This window comes from Eriocheir sinensis, chromosome 10 (genome assembly GCF_024679095.1).
Source record: "Eriocheir sinensis breed Jianghai 21 chromosome 10, ASM2467909v1, whole genome shotgun sequence".
NCBI classification, from domain to species: Eukaryota; Metazoa; Arthropoda; class Malacostraca; order Decapoda; family Varunidae; genus Eriocheir; species Eriocheir sinensis.
Window position 1 is genome coordinate 8,359,451 of NC_066518.1, and position 11,738 is coordinate 8,371,188.

Sequence of the window (11,738 nt, forward strand, 5' to 3'; positions counted from 1 at the left end):
TTTGCCCTGCCCCACGCTGGCTGTAACGGCGCTGCTGCTATCGTCAGTGTCGTTTCTCCCCAGCGAAGAGGACGGTGGAGCTAAGGGACGGAGCTGCGGCGAGACCAACAACGTATCCCCAGCACAGCACAGCGTCACAGTGACATCTTTTGCAAATATTGAAGAGGTAGGTAGTACATACACATTCTACCAGTTGAGGGGAAAGACCATATGGATGACTGGGATGAAGCAATACAAGGTTAACTGTGTGGACGAATAATTTGAAGATGCAAAAAGAAGGAAGAAACAAGTGAATGGAGCGATCGCAGGTAATTAACATAGGAGTGAGGGAAGATCGAGGGTAAAGAATAAGTGTTACGGGATATTTCTCTGTGGGTAGAAGACATCTAAGATTACTGGAACCTTTTATTGTTGTTGTTGTTGAGTTGATGGTGCGTGTTAGTATGTGTGTGTATGTGTGTTTCTGTGTGTGTGTATGTGTGTGTGTGTGTGTGTGTGTGTGTGTGTGTGTGTGTGTGTGTGTGTGTGTGTGTGTGTGTGTGTGTGTGTGTGTGTGTGTGTGTGTGTGTGTGTGTGTGTAATTTTACAGGGCCTGGGCTTACGCTCCTGTAGTCCCGTCTCCATATCCGTACTTGTCCAGTTTTCCCTTAAAGTTGTGCACACACTTCGCCGATACTACCTCCTCACTTAGTTTGTTCCAAAGCTTTATGTTTCTTTGCAGGAAGCTATATTTTTTTGTGTCTCAAGCATCTTCCTTTTCTCAGTTTTTTTTTCCTGTCTCCTCGTGTGTTGCTGGTGTTTCTCAGTTCTCTTAGTAGCAACTCCTCGTTATCTACTTCTTCCAGTTTATTCCACAATATGTAAATTAATATTTAGTCTCCCCTTTCTCTTCTTTGTTGCAATGTTGGCAGGTCCATTTCCATTAACCTTTCTTCATGTGACAATCCCTCCAGTTCTGGAACCATCTTCTTTGTCATCCTTTGTATTCTTTCTAGTTTTTTCACGTGTTTCTTCTTATGGGAAGACCACACATTTTCCGCATATTCCAACTTTGGTCTAATCATAGTGGTAATCATCTTCTTCATCATATCTTTATCCATGTGGTGGAATGCTATTCCTATATTTCTTACCATTCTATACGTATCTCCGAATATATTTAAGTCTTCTTGCAGAATTTCAGTCTTTACTATTTCTTATGTGTCTCAGCAATTTCGCATCGTCTGCAAACAAGTTCATGTTACTATTTACCTTCTCCGGCATATCATTTATATATACTAGGGAAAGTATCGGTGCCAGTACCGATCTTTGAGGCACCACACTCTACATTTTTCCATTCCAAGTGAGATGTGAGTGCCCTCTACCTCCCATAGCTCTGTCCTCTACTTTTTCTTTTGTGGTGGTACCCCTCGCTCTTTATTCTTATTTTTTTTCTCCCATTCACAGGGAGTGGAGTTTTATAGTTGGGCCACAGTGAAGTGCCTCTCATTCCCCAACTACACTGCTCGTCTTCATCTGGGGTCATTTCCCAGTTTTTCTGTTCCCAGGGTCATGCCTATCCCATGCTGAGCTGACAAGGCATTAGGATGTATGATGGCGGCTGGATCCTGTTGTTTTTTGCCATCATTTTGTCAGCTTTTTATGCATGTTTCTTGTACCAATGGCCCCTAGTCCGGAGCAGACCTCAAGTGGTCGGGGGTGCGAAGAATGTCTCCGCCTCTGTTGTTTTGTTTTAAATCAGTTTTCTTTTATTGTTGTTACCTTTTTACGTCTTTGTTTTTGTTGATGGGATTTTTCTATCAATTTTACTTGTTTTATTTATTCTGTTGGCCGGTGATATCGAAAGTAATCCTGGCCCACGCCGACAACCTGCGAAAAGTTGCCGTGTCCTTTACTCCAATATTCGTGGGCTTCATAAGAATTTAAAGGATCTTACAATAGCTGCTGTCAACCATGACATTGTTTTCTGTGCAGAAACTCTTGTTTCTAACATTATAAATATTTCAGAGCTTCTTATTCCTAATTTTAATAAACCTGTTCTAATTAGACGGGATTCCTTTCCTCGTGCTCGTGGCATGGGTTTGTATATTAGATCTGGTTACAGTGCACAACACTTAACTAAATTTGTATGTCACTGCCATGAGATGCAGCTTGTCAAAGTCTCTAGCAAATACAATAATCATTATATTTTCAGCCTATATAGGAATTCAGATGCTAATAATGACTTGTATGATTGCCTTTTAACTGCTATGGCTTCAATACAGTCAGTTGATGTCAAAGCATCTTTTATATTTGTTGGAGACTTGAATGGACATCACCAAGAATGGTTGGGTTCTGTATCTCCAACCAATAGTAATGGTCTTGCTGCTCTGGATTTCTTTAATCTGTCTGGTTGTGAGCAGCTGATTCATGGACCTACACACAGTTCTGGGAACTGCCTGGATTTGGCTTTAACTGACATTCCTGGTGTTGTAGTGGCTTCTGTCCTTGCTCCCATAGGTACTTCTGATCACAATCACTGTAAGATCTGTTTAGACTTCACTGTGCCTAATATCACCATTTCCCGTCAGGTCTATCTTAAATCTCGAGTCAACTGTTTGTTCTGAAATTAATAATATTCAGTGGCATACTATTTTTCGATCCAATGACCCAGTCTCTGCTCTCAATACTTGTCTATTAGATATTTTACGCAGAAGAGTTCCATCTAAGATAATCAAATCTCGTATGAGAGACAAAGCCTGGTTTAATGATGACTGTAACCGGGCCTATGATGATAAGCAGGCTGCTTATCACCTATGGAGACAGAATCGATGCCAGTTGCTATGGGATAATTATGTTGCTCTTAATGTTGATGCTCAGAGAATCTATAATGCAGCTGAAGTTACTTATAATTCTCATATACAGGAGGTTCTTGCAGGAACTACTCAACCACATAAATGGTGGGCTTCTCTTAAATCCTCCTTGTTTGGTGTCGATTCTAGCATGCCTCCATTATGCGAGTCTGATGGTTCAATGTCCTTTGATCCTTTAAGAAAGGCTAATTTACTTTCTGATATTTTTATAAACAAACAGTGTGATGATGAATTATCACTACCTTTGACTTGTTTCTCCTTTCCAAAACTTAGCTCAGTTGCATTTAGATCCAGTGAATTGAAAAAGTACCTTCTAGATCTTGATATATATGGTGGAACGGATCCAGATGGGTTTTTTTCCTCTATTCTTTAAGAAGATTGCTACGTTCTTAGCACCAAAACTTGCTGTAGTATTTAGGTTACTGCTGAAAGCTGGTAGTTTTCCTTCTTGTAGGCGCAAGGCCAACATCACCCCCATCCCTAAAGAAGCCTCAGCTTCAACTTTTCCTACTGAGTACCGCCCAATTTCTATGACTCTTATCCTCTCTAAGATCTTTGAGAGGCTTTTGGCTAAACGGCTTTCCATATACTGTGATAAATTCAATCAGTTACCTGATTCTCAGTTCGGATTCCATAAGGGTTTGGGAACATGTGACGCTCTCTTGACTGAGTCATGACCTGCAGTCTTCTTTGAATCGTGGACATGAGTCTCGAGTTGTTGCTATTGATTTTAGTTCTGCTTTTGATGTTGTGAATCATAGGGCTCAAATTTATAAACTACAACTCCTTGGTATTGGTGGAAGTCTTATCAGTATTTCTAAAGAATTTTTAACTAATCGATTACAGTGTGTGGTTGTTGATGGTGCCTACTTTGCTTCTCCGCCTGTTGTTTCTGGTGTTCCTCAGGGCAGTGTCCTTGGACCTTTATTTTTTTACATTTTTTATTTTTGACTTGGGAATTAACCTCGCAAACAAGCTTATTTCATATGCTGATGATGCAACTCTATACTCCTCTGTTCATTCTCCTAGCAACAGAGGTGAAATTGCTGCATCTCTGAATAGGGGCCTGGCAATGATCACTGCTTGGTGTCAACTTTGGGGCAAGAAGCTTAATGCTAATAAAACGCACTCCATTACCATCAGTAGATCCCGTACCTTGAATCCACCTCATCCTTGTTTATATATTTTTGGTGAACAGATTAAGGATGTTTCTAGCATTCGTTTGTTGGGAGTCACCCTTGATTTGAAACTGACATTTGAGAAGCACATCCGTTCCATGTCTTCCACTATTGCACAGAAGACAGGCTTACTTCGTAAGAGCTTCAAAATATTTGCTTGTGACTCAACTGTAATCCACTTTTTTATGCATTCATTTTGCCTCACTTTGAGTATTGCGCTCCTGTTTGGAGGTCTGCTGCCAGTTGCCATTTAAAGTAACTTGACAGAGCTATCAATTAAATTAAATTTGATTTCTCCAGCACTTGTTCTTGATCTTGATCATCGGCGTCAAGTTGGTGCCCCTAACATTTTATTTACTTTTTTAAGAATAACTGGCATCCCTTACACAATGCTTTGCCTAATCCTTTTATTCCTGCCCGGGTCAAGAGGTTTGCTCTTCGTCAAAACGATCTTGCTCTTAATCCTATGAATTTTTGTACGACACAATTCTCACGATGTTTTCTTCCGTCGTTGACAAGTTTATGGAATCAGTTACCCAATGAGATTGTCCTTTCTGCAGACATTTCTGCATTTAAGTCTCGTGTGAATGTCTTTTTGAAACAGTAATTTTATTTTTCCTCCTTTTGGCTTTGACTGGCCAGTTTCTTAACTAGTCGTTGCCTTTGCTTTTCTCCAGTGCCTTTTGGTATTTTGTGTGGTTCAACGTTTTGTATCTGCACCCTGAAGGGAGGCTTTGGTAGCTTATAATGATAATAATAATAATAATATTTCGATTTCATGTCCTTTACCACTGTTTTCATTTCCCTTCCCTTTAAGTAACTTTCCATCCAGTTTTTGATTTTCCCTTACAATCCTCTATTTTCCATCTTCCATAATAGTCTTGTATGTAGAACTTTGTCGAAAGTGTGTGTGTGTGTGTGTGTGTGTGTGTGAGAGAGAGAGAGAGAGAGAGAGAGAGAGAGAGAGAGAGAGAGAGAGAGAGAGCCAAACGTGATATCATAAGAGCCAATAACACTTAAATCTTAAAAAGTTCGCCGTCTAAAGCTCCCTCCTTCAAAACACAAACACGTATCTAAGATAATCCAGATAGCGGGGACCAAGCCTACGCGATAAGGCCAAAGCTGAGAGATGTTACGTAGTGTTGTAGCAGTAACCCCTACAAACAGCCGTGTGCTCTTCTCCCCGGTGACTAAAAGAAAATGGTGTGGCAGCACACACTAATTATTTTGTCATCAATGTTCTAATTGTTGTGCCCCGTGTTTTTTGGCGTCTTCATTGTTAACTTTTCTTGTTAATCGTTTATCTTCAACTGTCTGTCCACGTCCTCCTATTGTTCTCTTATACATTTTGTACATCACATACACCAACACTTCAATGTCATTTACACTACACAACATTCACATACACGCATATACACTTAACCACGTCTTTTATGTATTTTGTCTGTCTTAATGACTTCCGTAAGTTTTTGTGAATAAATAACCTTGACGGGGAACAACTAGCAGTTTGAGCACTCACCTACCACCAACAGTGTTAAGGCATTGGTTACGGGACATCTGTGTGGTGGCTCCTCATACCTCCCCCGCCCTGTTGACGACCTTGATCAGTGTTGAAGCTGGTGACGTGAGCGGGAGATATGGCACACCTCCTCCTTGATTACCTATCTGTCTTAGAAGGGGGACTCAAGGAAAAGCACTAGTAAAATAGGCACACACTATTATCGTCAGCTGTAGTGTCTTATCTCCTCGGTCACATGGAATTGGCTTATCGGTGGTCGTAAAGGGTAAAGGATCCATACAAGTGCACGGAGGTCACCAGTGTGTGTTTTTATGACGCATTTACAGGTCTTTCATTGTGTGGAAGTGTACGACTATCACCGCCACTACCATCTTTGCATCACCATCTTTATCCTCATCACCAACAGCAACAGCAGCTGAAGACGCACTTGGCTCATCGGAGTTTCTTGGTGTGGTGGTGGTGGTGACGGCCGAGGTGGTGCTGGAAGTTAGGTTATAAGGAGTCACCACCGAGGCGCCATGGCCCTGTCCGCGGCGATGGGCAAGGTGGCGAGGGGATTGAGCACCCTCTTCTACGTGGCGAGCCCCAACGAAACAACCTTCCGTCAAGTCCACGAGGTGCCCGACTACATTAACGGGGTACGTGTGTGTGTGTGTGTGTGTGTGTGTGTGTGTGTGTGTGTGTGTAAATTTCGACTGCCTATACTTTCTTATCTCATAGCAACCTTTTCTTCAAAATATTTTCATAAGTCAATGATGATTTTTAAATTGGAATACTGCATCTTGTCTATTTTTTCGTCGCCGTACATATGTGTGAATTTTCAATTTTAATCAGAAAATTATAAATTAGGTACCATCCATGGATCCCACCAGCTCCCACGCCAAAAAAAATCGAAGTCTACCTTGTTTATATATTATCTTTATGTCTCTGTTTTGCGTCAGGCGGTTCCTTTCTTCACCGCCTTCATCCTGCTGGAGTGGGTCGTGACGCGAATGAAGGGCGGCAAAATTCGCTTAAACGACCTCTTCACTTCAGTACTAAACGGGGTGGCCTACGAAGTGCTGGGGTGAGTAGAGGCTTGCATTTTGTCTTTTAGGGGACAACATTTTCTCGAGAAGTATAAGCAATCTTTCGTTATCATGTAATTATGTCTCTAAGTGATGGATATAGGGAAGTGTGTTTTCCACGAGTGAAGTGTTATAACAGTTGCGGCGAAAACCGACTGTCAAGAGCACTCACTTTCTTGCTCTGCCGAGATGAAGTTGCATAACCACGTTACTCAGCGGCTGTTTTAAAACTGCAAATCCTGGCGCCTATTTCATCCCCGTCACGTGTCTGCAATAACGGAAAGGGATAGGGGTAGGTAACAATGTACATGGACGGTATCTAGCATCGGTCCCAGTGCAGCTGTCCGGGCCTCTCCCGCCTAGACGGGCAGTACTCTTGCACCACACTATGAAAATAGTGATGCACATTTGTTCCCGTGATGAGCACTTGTACCCCCAGAATGTTAGTCACGGCTGCCATTAATGGTACTCATTCAGTATTGCTCAGCTGTGTTGTCGCATTCGTTTGAGGACCGTTTACGTTTTTTGCCATGCTTGTGTTCATGGTATTCACAGCAAACTCAGCGTGAAGGACTCTATGGCCTTCTCAGTGTTGTCGTTACGTATTGTTGTCACAAGCAAATGGTCGGATGTCCCCTCCTGAGACATTTGCAGTCAAGGCAGTGATAAAGACAGCCAAGTTTTGAGGTTGGTCAGATAAACTCTTGTACATAGAGATTTCTTTCAGTTAATAACGCAAATTTAAAACCTTATCCGAACGTCAGTTAAATTCTACTGTTCGCAATTTCTTTAGGGTCCTACGCCTCAGCCTGCGTGTCTTTGTGTCCCTTTCACAGCGTGGGGGTCGTTGCCTTCCACCTCTGTGGCTACGAGTGGCTTTACGAGCGTCGCCTCCTTGACCTCGACTGGTCCTCGCCGATCACCTGGTGGGTCGCCGCTTTCGGAGTCGACCTCGGCTACTACTGGTTCCACAGGGCAACACACGGTGGGACCCGAGCTGTCTGCTTCTTCCTCGCCCCCTTCTCTCTCTCTCTCTCTCTCTCTCTCTCTCTCTCTCTCTCTCTCTCTCTCTGACTCATTTTGTCCTCATTCTCACCTTTACAGTCATGTAAAATTAGTTATCTAGGATTATACTTTGATAGTTAATACATTACTTAAATTTTGTGTAATACAATTTGTAATTCAACTGTATGGTTTCAGATAGTAACACTGCCCTTCTGAGGAATTCTCTCTCTCTCTCTCTCTCTCTCTCTCTCTCTCTCTCTCTCTCTCTCTCTCTCTCTCTCTCTCTCTGACTCATTTTGTCCTCATTCTCACCTTTACAGTCATGTAAAATTAGTTATCTAGGATTATACTTTGATAGTTAATACATTACTTAAATTTTGTGTAATACAATTTGTAATTCAACTGTATGGTTTCAGATAGTAACGCTGCCCTTCTGAGGAATTCAACGTTGATAATCTAAAGCTTACTACAGAAGGAGAGGCGCAGCACATGATGGAGCTTTTATTAATGTTCCGTTTTGTACTCCTCTCACACATAAATACTTGCATACCAACTCACCTGCTCACATCTTAGGGTGTGTTAGTTAACATGTACGCACACCTCCATGGCAGGGAAAATCAACACAATATTGAGCTGAGATGAAACAGCACACTAGTGTCAGAGTAAAGATGTTTACCAATCTTTATTAAGACAATAGTCCATTTATCGATTTAGGTTCACATGTACAGAGTATTTTATTTCCTGATATGAATACTGATTGGAATGGTGCGTACAAATTAGCGACCATAACCTCTAGGCATGGACTGGGACCCTCGGCCTGACGGACGTTTGATCCTCAGAGATCAACCTGGTGTGGGCGAGCCACCAGGTGCACCACTCGTCCGAGGAATACAACCTCAGCACGGCCATCAGACAGTCCATGTTCCAGCGCTACTTTTCCATCGGTTTCTACCAGCCCTTGGCCCTCCTCGGAGTCCCGCTTCCCGCTCTCCTCGTCCACCTCCAGTTTAATTTGATTTTCCAGTTCTGGATTCACACGGAGGTGATTGACAACTGCGGCCCTTTGGAGTGGGTTCTCAACACGCCGTCTCACCATCGAGTCCACCATGGTTAGTTTGTCTTGTGTCGCCCTAATGATGGCTGGACACCATCGAGTACTGTCATATAGTTTCGGAAAAATGCGTGAAGAATTCAACAATCTTCAGGTTACGACGTATTTTGAAAAGAAAACTGAATTGCAAAATATAAGCGTACCAACATCATTGTGAAATATCTAATAGCTCAGAAGAGGAAAAGTCATATGTATAGGGAAAGTAATCTGGAGATCTACAGGATCAGTAATTCATTGAGTCGCATACGCACTTTTGGGAGCATATAGGCTACAATCAATGGTCTGCTTGACTGACTGACTGAATGACTGACTCATTTTTCCAGGCGCGAACAAGTGGTGTCTCGACAAGAATTACGCGGGCGTCCTCATCATCTGGGACCGTCTGTTCGGTACCTTCCAGGCGGAGCGGCGCGACGAGAAGATTGCATACGGCCTGGTGGATCAACCGCAGTCCTTCAACGTGCTCTGGCTGCAGGTGAGCGGCGTCTCGTGGCTTCTGGCCGCTCATGAGAAAACATGGCAATGAAAATTCCAAGTATTTATGGAATCTACTCGGTATTAAATAAGTATGTAAAGTTTTCAGTAAGAATTCCTGACTAGCTCTTCATCTGTTTCTTCTCATTTGAGTTAACAGATGCATCAGTTAGTGCTCGTCTTGGACAACTTTACAATGTTGATTAGTTCCTAACCATTCAACAACTGAATTTATGATCAAGTGAAAAAGACGGGACTGCATAAATAAACTTTTTGCTCGGGATTTCACATAATGTGTCAAGGTTGTAAAAAAAACTGTTACACATGAAGCGTTTGTCCTCCTGCTCTGCCCCAGATCTTCTACTTCGGGGCGGTGTTCCGTAAGGCGCGGAGTATGACCACTTGGGGGGACTCCCTGAGGGCGCTCTTTTACGGCCCTGGCTGGTTTCCTGGAACGCCGCGCCTTGGAGACCCCGACACCTTCCCTGACGTCAAGGCCCCCCGGGTGAAGTACAACCCACAGCTTCCCCTGTGGCAGGAGGCATACGTGTTGGTGCACTTCGCCATCCTCATCCTGGTGCAGCAAGCGTGGATCCCCAAGGTTGCCGTGAGTATACAATGATGCTGCCTTGTTCATGCTGCCCTTCTTTTCATGAAGCGGAGGTCATCTTTGTTCTGTTGCCATGTGTTGTTAAAGGAAATATTAATTTTTCATAGGTACACAATCTTATAAATCTGTGTGTCCCTTTGCAGTAAAAGATAAGGTCCGTTAGTACATGATAGGTCAGTCTAAACATACAAGTCTTTGATTGAAAGTTCTGTACTTTTCTACTTTACAGCTTTAAAATAATAAAATATTATGTCGATGATGAGGTAGGTAAATAAATACTCTTCATCGCCCGTTTACGTGGCTCAAGTAAGTAAGGAGTCAAAAGTATCCCCCGCCATAACTGTCCTCAGCACGATGTCGTGCAGTGAACATGACGTGAGTAACTGCAGGACCAACCACCCTCCACACTGTTATTTCCCATTGACAGAGCTTCTCGTGGGTGTCTGCCCTCGTGTTTACGGCGTTCATCTTCGTGTCTGCGGGGATCGTCGGGGCCATGTACGACGGGTGGTGGTGGGCGCCCCTGGTGGAGGCCGCCCGATGCATTGCCTACGTAGCCTACGCCCGCAGCAACCCAGTCACCGGGTGCCAGGCTATGGACGCCGCCATCCTCTTCTACTTTGCGGCTTCTGCCTTCATCTGGACTTCGCACAGCCTCGCCGTGGTGAAGGCCTCCGTCAAGGCTGCCAAGCTGGAATAATCACCTTGTTCTGGACACACTCCTTCCCTGTACAGCCACATATGATGCTGTTGCCTGGAATGCTCCAGTCTCCGTGCTGCCTTATCAAAGCTCCCTGTGATTTTCTGTCATTGACACCAACGCCTAAGCTGTCCATCTTTTCTTGTAGATTGCTAAAAGCGAACACGTTTACATTTTCTGTACTGCCTGTCAGTACTACCTCCATCCCGTCTTACACGAGGGTGGTTTAACTCCACACCCCATGCAAAACATACGTATTTACCCTTGTTGCAAGTAACTACCTCGTCGAACACTCCAGCTTTGGGCCATACAGAACGTTGTTGATAGGTTACCATCGTCATTGGACGAGGATGAGGAGAAAGAAGAGGAGGAGAAAGAAGAGTAAGAGAAGGTAGACGAAGAACAAAAGTAATATGAGGAGGAGTAAGAAGGTGGAGGTGCTGTTGGAGGCCACGTCAATCCCAACATTCCTCTCCCATGCACGCCGTCGCCACCTTGCCACAGATGGTGTGGGACACGATCGTGTCGCGGATCGAAAGTTGTCACAGGATAGAAAACTCAAAAAAGCAGTTCAGAGTATGGCCTTTTGAGGCTCTGTGTCTTAAGATAACGACTTTGATACCCAAGAGATAGCATAAATGTTTATATAAATTATCAGGTCAAAAGAACACAAATAGCTAAAGGCATGCATTAACTTTTTAAATCACAAAACTACATCCAAGTAAATTGTTCATTAGATATTATGAATATGGTTTTGGTGTTAGTAAAAGTAACCGAAGTATCTAAAATCTCTACCTTTTTTGTTTTAATTACATATATTAGAAGGCGTTTTGGTGACCAGCTGATTCCCTCAGTGTCTAAATGCACGTTCAGGTGTTTCGTGATACTCATACAAAACCGACTCGTTCATATAACCTTACCAGTTACGTTATATAGCCCATGACTGACGATGAGACGGAGGACGAAGGGAAAGGAAGACGGAAAGGAGAGGAAGGTGTAGCTTGAAAAGGGATGAGAGAGAAGACAAGGGTGGCGTGAGGAGAAATACTTGTTGTGCTCCCAGATTGGGTTGTTTAAGGAGCACTAATTTAAGATTTAGTTCGCGACAACTGACTCAAGATTCTGGTACTGAAGAGTATTTTAAGGAGTTCGTAAATAGGATGGTGAAACGTTATCGCTTTTTACCGTTACCGTTGATCGTTGATGAGGTTTCAGGCCTTGCTCC

At 43.2% G+C, this 11,738-nt stretch overlaps 1 protein-coding gene across 2 annotated transcripts; it reads left to right on the forward strand.

The window, feature by feature from the left end:
* Positions 1–11,307, forward strand: LOC126996543 (alkylglycerol monooxygenase-like). Of its 2 annotated transcripts, none has more exons than XM_050857094.1 (8): positions 1–166; positions 5,953–6,184; positions 6,488–6,612; positions 7,450–7,598; positions 8,458–8,727; positions 9,053–9,204; positions 9,559–9,810; positions 10,241–11,307. In XM_050857094.1, exons 2-8 carry the CDS (start codon positions 6,065–6,067, stop codon positions 10,511–10,513), a joined length of 1,341 nt encoding a protein of 446 aa, XP_050713051.1. In that variant the 5' UTR covers positions 1–166; positions 5,953–6,064; the 3' UTR covers positions 10,514–11,307. The 2 variants fall into 2 exon arrangements, with proteins under 2 accessions (XP_050713051.1, XP_050713052.1); XM_050857095.1 differs by lacking the exon at positions 1–166 and adding an exon at positions 5,168–5,230.
* Positions 11,308–11,738: the final 431 nt, after the last annotated feature.